Raw genomic sequence first — 7,685 nt, forward strand, 5'->3', positions numbered from 1 at the left:
CAACTGTCTAGCCATCGATGTTCAACTTTCCCTCGACTCATGGATGTGCAGTAAAAAGAAAATGTTTTGTACAATTCAAAAAATGTAGAAGTACATTAAATTAAAAAAATGTTCATGAATTTGAAAAAAAAAGAGTTTTGACATTTACAAAAATGTTTATACGTAAAAAATGTTATCATACTTTAATAATAATGTTTCAGTGTGTACTTAAACAATTAAATAACATTCAAAACACATATTTAAAAAAATGTTAATCATGTATTTAAAAAATTCTTAATGTATGTAAAATAATGTTTTGTACATATATATAAATGTATAATGTTTATGAAAAATATTAAACATGTACAAAAAGATGTCTTGATGCACACGAGAAATGTACAGTGTGTGTGAATAAAAAAAGTTGAGAAGTGAAGAAAAAGGAAACAAACAGGGAAAACCCCCAAAAAACCACTGCAGAACAGTGAAAACAAATAAAAGACCATTAAAAATGCGCTCAGCTACTGTGTTGGGCCCGCCCAATGGATCATGCTGTAGGTGACATGCATTAGGTCTCGCTGCGGGAAAGTTTCAGGTGATACCGGTCTTCATATGCTACCGTGATACGTGCTTTTGGAGCATCGGATCTCAAATCCGACAGCATCTGAGGTGTTGTTGTACCTGCACGTAATTTTGAGACTCTTGAATGACATTTTTACAAAATGTTCACGAGCTCCAGGAAGCCGTTTGATCTGAGATCCAACGGCTCCCAAGAGCTCGTATCATGGTATCAACTAAACCTTAAGAGCACATGATATTTTCCCGCTGGCGAGACATGGCTCCCACGATTAGGAGGCATGTATTCTTCTTCGCTTGGTGTAGCCCTTGCGTGAACAATACCTCTTCAGCAGCTTGATGCTACGCTGCCAACAGGGTTGGAAACGAATATTTTGGCAATGCAACTCAATGTATTGATCGGTGCATAGCGCACGTATATATGGAGTACAAGGTGGGCCACAACCTCAACTATACAATGACTAGGAGGTGGGCCGGACTATACAATATACATGCACAAACCATTTATTCAACACCCTCCCGCAGTCGAAGCGTCGTCGGAGACGCAAAGACTGGACCTGAACTCCTCGAAAACAGAAGTAGGCAGTCCTTTTGTCATAACATCGGCAAACTGTTGCGCCGTCGGGACGTGGAGGACCCGGATGCGCCCAAGGGCCACCTGCTCACGAACAAAGTGTATGTCGAGCTCAATGTGCTTCGTTCATCGATGATGGACCGGGTTGGCGGAGAGGTACATGGCGGAGACGTTGTCGCAGTAGACGAGTGTGGCCTTGTGAACGTCACAAAGCAACTCCTGGAGCAGCTGACGAAGCCAAGAGCATTCGGCAACGGCGTTAGCCACTGCCCGATACTCTGCCTCGGCACTCGAGCGAGAGACTGTGGGCTGTCGCTTGGAAGACCAAGAGATTAGAGACGGCCCAAGGTAGACACAGTACCCCGAAGTGGAGCGCCGTGTGTCCGGGCAGCCAGCCCAGTCCGCATCAGAGTAGGCGACGAGGTCGGTAGAGGCGGAGGCCGTCAGTGTAAGTCCCATGGACGTAGTGCCGCATATGTAACGGAGGATACGCTTCACCAAGGTCCAGTGAGAGTCACGCGGAGCATGCATGTGAAGACAGACCTGCTGAACGGCATACTGCAAGTCGGGCACCCTCAAAGCCAGGAGGCGGCCCGAGAGAAGCGCCCGAGCGGCCGTCACCAGGAGCGGGCAAGGCCGCAACATCCGAAGGTACCTGCTGAAACAGAAAAACCATCTCATCAAAGTAAACGTGTCGGGAAGTGATGACCCGATGTGAGATAGGATCATAGCAGCGGTAGCCTTTGGTGTTGGGGGGATAGCCAAGAAAAATGTAGGCCACGGACCGTGGTGCGAGCTTATGAGAAGTAGTGGACGCGATGCTAGGGTAGCACAAGCAACCGAAAATGCGAAGCTCGGTGTAGGAAGGTGGCGTGCCGAACAAAAGATGATGAGGAGCAAAATTCCTGCGAGTGCGACAGGGACGGATGTTGAGGAGTAGTGATGCGGTGGCGAGCGCGTCAGGCCAGAAACGTGGTGGCACGTTGGCGTGAAAGAGGAGGGTGCGAACGCAGTCATTAAGAGTGCGAAGCACGCGCTCAGCACGACCATTTTGTTGCGAAGTGTACGGGCAAGTGAGACGAAAAATCGTGCCATGTGTGGTGAGAAGGTTGTTGATGGCAAGATTATCAAACTCCTTACCGTTGTCTATTTGCAATGCATGAATGGGGCGACCAAACTGCGTGGAGACATAGGAGTAGAATGCGGTGAGAGTGGCAACAGAATCCGACTTTCGCCGCAACGGGAAGGTCCACACATAGTGCGAAAAATCATCAAGGATAACAAGATAATAGAGATAGCCCGTGTTACTTGCAACAGGAGAGGTCCAAACATCACTAGAATTAACTCAAATGGGAATGAAGCAACATGCGAGGAAGTGCTAAAGGGTAAACGAGTATGTTTGCCGAGACGACAAGCATGACAAGTGTGATCGTCGATCTTATTACACGTGAATGAAAAACTGCGAAGAATATGACGAAGGGTGGCAGGGTTGGGATGACCAAGACGAGCATGCCAAAGGTCCACTCCAGCGGAAAGCGCCATGGGTGCAGCGACGGAGGATGTGGAGGAGTGGACCGGGTAGAGATCGTCGGGGCTGTCACATCGGTGGAGCACCATCCGGGTACGGGCATCCTTAATAGAAAAGCCAAACATATCAAATTCAATGGTGACAGGATTTTCACGTGTAAGAGAACGAACAGAAACAAGTTTTTTAATGATGTCAGGTGAAACGAGGACGTTAGAAAGACGTAATGGAACGGAGTTAGAAGGAAAAGCAGCATGGCCGACATGAGTGATGGGCATGGAAGAACCGTCACCCATGGTAATGCGAGCAGCAGTGTGAACAGGGTGAACGGTAAGAAGGTTACCGGGGTTGGCGGCCATGTGAGTCGTGGCTCCGGTGTCCATGTACCAGTCGCCACCGCCGGCATACTGCTGTGGCATGGGGGCGGTGTGGAGGGCCGCTAGCAGCGCGGGGTCCCATGGTGCCGGCGGGAGGCCCGGGGCCGACGGCAGAGGCTGTGGCGGCGGCGCCACGAGCCCACCGGCCAGAGGCAGCCCATAGGCTGCCGAGGGGCCGTAGAGCAGCGCCGGCGGATACACCTGAGGGGCCGCGTACAGAGCCTGATGAGGGGCCGGGCGGGTGCCAAAAACACCGGGGACGGGGGCGCGCGGTATGGGCATGGAGTATGCGTGAACAACCCCCCTCCAGGGGTTCTGGCCGGCCTGCCAGGGCGCCGGCGGGAGCGGGTGCTGCGGCTGGCGCGGCGCCCCGCCATGGGCAGCTGGCGGCTGTTGCTGCTGCTTGCAGCCACCTCAGCCGCGACGCCCGCCCCGGCGCTGCTGCTGCTCGGCGGGGGGTGGCGGCGGCGGCGGCGGGGCGGGATATGGGAACCCGGGCGGCGGCTGCACGTGGAGGGGCCCCTGGGTGGGCCGCGGTGGGGGAGCCGGAGCGGTGGGCGCCGCGGGTTCCGGCGGTGAGAGCCGTATAGGTGGCCCGGGCGCGCGGCATCCGCATCCTCTTCTCCTCCAGCTTCAGGTACGCGACGACCTTGGGGAAGGTCGGGTTGGTGATGAGAGGGATGTTGGAGGCAGCGTTCCTGAAGTCTTCGTTCAGGCCGGCGATGAGAGTGCTGAGGAGGAGCTCGTCGGAGACCTTCTCGCCGAGGTCATGGAGCTCATCGACAAGCTTCTTGAGGCGCATGCAATAATCGTCGACCGACGAGTCAAGCTGTTGGCACCCAAAAAACTCGCCATGCAAGAAACCTTGCATTGGAGCGCGTTGTCGGTGAAGAGGCCGTTGAGCTTAGTCCAAACGGCATGAGCGTCATCATCGGCGGAGACCACCGTGTGGAAGAGGTCCTTCGAGATGGTGGTGTAAAAAACACCGGATAAGAGTGGCGTCGATGGACGTCCACTCCTCATCGTCCTCCATGAAGCGGGAGTCCACGGAGCTATCGATGTGATCCCCGGAGATTGTACTCACGGAAGACAAGGAAGAAGTATGTCTTCCAGGCATAGTAGGTGCAGGTGAGTTGATCGAGAACGACGGGAACCCGAGCGAGGATATTGAGATCACGGATGACGACGGGATCAGGGCCGTCGAAGGAGTTGGTGCGGCGGCTGCGGGTGGTACCGGTGGAAACGGGGAAGGCCATGGCCGAGAGGGGAGGGCGGCGGCGCGTGGTGAAGCGGCGCGGCGGGTTGCGGGCGGAAGCGTGAGGCGGCGGCGGCACACAGGGGGGCGGCGGCGTGGTGGCGAGGAGACGCGGCGGCGGCGGCGATGGGATCGCGGCTGCGGCGGCAGGAGTTAGGGTTAGGATCGTAGGTATGATACCATGTTGGAAACGAATATTTTGGCAATGCAACTCAATGTATTGATCGGTGCATAGCGCACGTATATATGGAGTACAAGGTGGGCCACAATCTTAACTATACAATGACTAGAAAGTGAACCGGACTATACAATATACATGCACAAATCATATATTCAACAAACAGGCCCAGTATTTTGAATGAGCATGTAGGTCCTCTGCTATTGTGATTCTTAAAGGAAAAAAAAAAGAGAAGGCATCTGGCCTCTGCTGTGGTGTTGGCCAAGCATAGCTTTGGTTAGGCTTCCTCTCTCTCTCTCGGAGACAAAATCATGATCACTTGGCGATTGATGTTTATCTCATTTCGTAGGGGCCACTTTCGATATAAGCAACACAGTATTGGCACGACAAAAGTGGCTTCCACTCCCATGCAATAGCATGACTAGTTTTGAATCCAAAAGCAACACTTTTCATGGTAGTTCCGCGTGCAGTCATGCTAGTGCCATGCATGCCGCCCTTTTACAAAGCCTTTACCCGTCCATGCAGAGTATGCAACGGCCGCTCGACGCTTTCAAGCAGTCATGCGGGTATCGTGCAGGCTCCAGCACCAACGGTAGGGAGGGAGGGTGGTCCAAGCTTATACAAAAACCGGCTTGCTTGATCAGATGATCACATCAATGCTCTCTCATCTGTCCAGCTTCAGCTCTCAAGGTTCATCTGAAAACCCACAAACGCAAAGGGGATGTGATTGATCAAGATTTCTTATGATTATTTTCTCTATTGTTAGAACCCAACATGTCTTCTACTATAACTCACATCCAATATTTTGATGTGATTTACTTCATCATGGAAGGCACTCTGTTTATTTCGCGTACGTTTTTACTGACAAGCCGCTCCTAGCCTCAGAGCTTACTCAGCCAAGCCGCAGCCGAAATGCGCCATGATGCAGAGAGAGACAAGCCAATCCCAGGATGTGACGAAAAGGACACGGCCAAACCGAAGAGAAAACTGAAAGGAGAAAGGGACGAGTGGACACCGGTTACGAAAAGCAGAGACGAGAGACATCGAATCGAACAGAGTATGCGGTGTAGAGTTCATGGCTTGGCTTGTTGGTGCCAACCTTTCCTGCTGGTATCGATTGAGTCAGTTTTGTTTTGCAAAGTGCCCGTTCTGTTCAAGTTCAACCCTACAGCATTACCATGTTGTAAGTGTACAAAATGATGTGAGAATTCACGTCCCATACATGTCGAGCAGTGGTGTGAACTGTGAAGGCAGTAGATCTGCCTTACACATGTTGCTTTTGCACAGAGATTTTGCCATGTCTTAAGAGGAAAAATGGGGAAAAAGGACTTTAACTCAAATGCACAATAGAAGTGATTAAAAACATTTGCGACCAAGTGACCAGATCAATGCCCATCTAAACATGTTATTTCAGACTGGAATCTCAGCAGCTAACACCATACAACTAGACGAGAGGTGAACGCCTACAGAGCACGAACTACAGCAAGCACACCGGGCAGCCTGCCAGTCTCCAAAGTCTAATCCAACACTCACTCACACATGACTGATGAGATGACTGACACGCACTGCACTAATCGATCCCAGACCCAGACCAGACATAGCTGCTGACGGCCGGCGGCGGCACGGCGAGCGCCGCCCTGGCTGGACTCACTCAGTCTAGTGGCAGAAGATGACCTTGAGCTCGCGCGGCGCGGAGCACTGGTGGGTGAGGGAGGGGCTGTCGTGCGCGTAGGTGAAGGCCTGCGGGCACTCGCTCTTGAAGAAGTCCGAGTACCTGGAGGGGCGGCAGGCGGCGGGGCTGTTGTACGCGCCGCGGCAGCACAGCTCGTCGGTGCCGAACGCCAGGCAGCCGCTCTTGCACGCGGCCACGCCGCCGCCGCCGCCGGGCACCTGCAGCTCGCCGGGGCAGGTCTGCGTGAGGTCCTTGCGGCAGGCGAGGACGGGGCAGTTGCCGCGTCCCTCGTGCGGGGTGACCGACAGCCCCACGTTGAAGCCGTCCACCACGCTCACGCCATAGGACGACTGGTCGTCGCCGCCGTGGTGGAGGGAGACCTGCGCCAGCGTGGCGGGCGCCGCGCCGCCGAGGCCCCCGCACTGGAGCCGCCCGCCGCAGTCGCCCGTGGCGCAGCGGAGCTGGCCGGCCCCGGCGGCGGAGGGCGCGCAGCCGGTGCGCGCCCAGACGCGGCCGGACCAGGCGTGGGCGGGCGCCGGGAAGGAGCGGTGGGAGAGCGACGGGAGGAAGAAGCCGCCCCCCTCCAGGACCTCGCTGCCGGCGCTCCCCTGGATGCCCGGCCAGATCGGGTACGCGCAGTTGTTCACCACGGTGAGGGTCATCGGCGCGAAGTCGGCGACGAGGAGGCCGCAGCTCGGGAGGAGGGTGGCCAGCAGGAGGAGAAGCTTAGGGGAAGCCATGGCGGTGGCTAGCTAGCTAGCTAGCGGGCTCACTGAATTCTCGGCACACTAGTTGGTCAGTAGACTGTGGACTGTGGACTGTGGTGGCTGGTGAGAGGGCTTTGGGGTCGTTTTATAGGAGATTTTGGATTGGACTGGGGTGGGGTGTGATCGGCGGAAGCGGTTTGGTCTTTGGGGTGTCGTGTCAGTGACTCTATAATCTTGTTTGGATTGAGATAACACAGGCAGCATGAAACTTCTGAAGGAGTAGCTTGTGTCTTGTGTGATACGCTGATTAGTGAGCAGCTGCAAATGATGTTTCCCTAGAAAAAAAGCAGCATGCAAATGATGCATAGATATATGAAACCTAATATTTGGATATGGATGTTAGATCTTTTTACAAACTAAACAAGTGAAATTTATCAAAAAGATGATGTGCTGGCTATACTTTGTGCAGTGGAAGCTTTGAAAGAGTAACTTTCTTTTTGAAGCAGAGGTAGGAGATGTGCCTCATTTCCCCAAGTCGATAAAGTTTAGATTGGCCATATTTGTTCGAATAAACATAGTTTTCTTGTATGAAACATCGAGGTGTGGTTTGCCTCCATTTCAAACAAATGACCTTTGTAACAAAAGAGCAAGTGTTTTGGCTCAGCGATTACCCTTTCTTTTCTTTTCTTTTGCAATGACAGCAACTGCCTGAGTTTGACGCATGTAATCTGATGCACGCGAAGATGTGGTAGGTGCAAATAAATAGAAACAAGAGAATTGGATTTGAAATTGTGTATTTTTAGTGAGGAAGTGCATAAATAACACTCGAAAAACGAAGAAACAAC

At 53.0% G+C, this 7,685-nt stretch overlaps 1 protein-coding gene across 1 annotated transcript; it reads right to left on the bottom strand.

The window, feature by feature from the left end:
• Window positions 1-5,790: 5,790 nt before the first annotated feature.
• Window positions 5,791-6,974, bottom strand: LOC119269530 (osmotin-like protein). The gene has a single exon (XM_037551382.1). It carries the CDS (start codon window positions 6,871-6,873, stop codon window positions 6,118-6,120), a length of 756 nt encoding a protein of 251 aa, XP_037407279.1. The 5' UTR covers window positions 6,874-6,974; the 3' UTR covers window positions 5,791-6,117.
• Window positions 6,975-7,685: the final 711 nt, after the last annotated feature.

This window comes from Triticum dicoccoides, chromosome 3A (assembly GCF_002162155.2).
Source record: "Triticum dicoccoides isolate Atlit2015 ecotype Zavitan chromosome 3A, WEW_v2.0, whole genome shotgun sequence".
Taxonomy (NCBI): Eukaryota; Viridiplantae; Streptophyta; class Magnoliopsida; order Poales; family Poaceae; genus Triticum; species Triticum dicoccoides.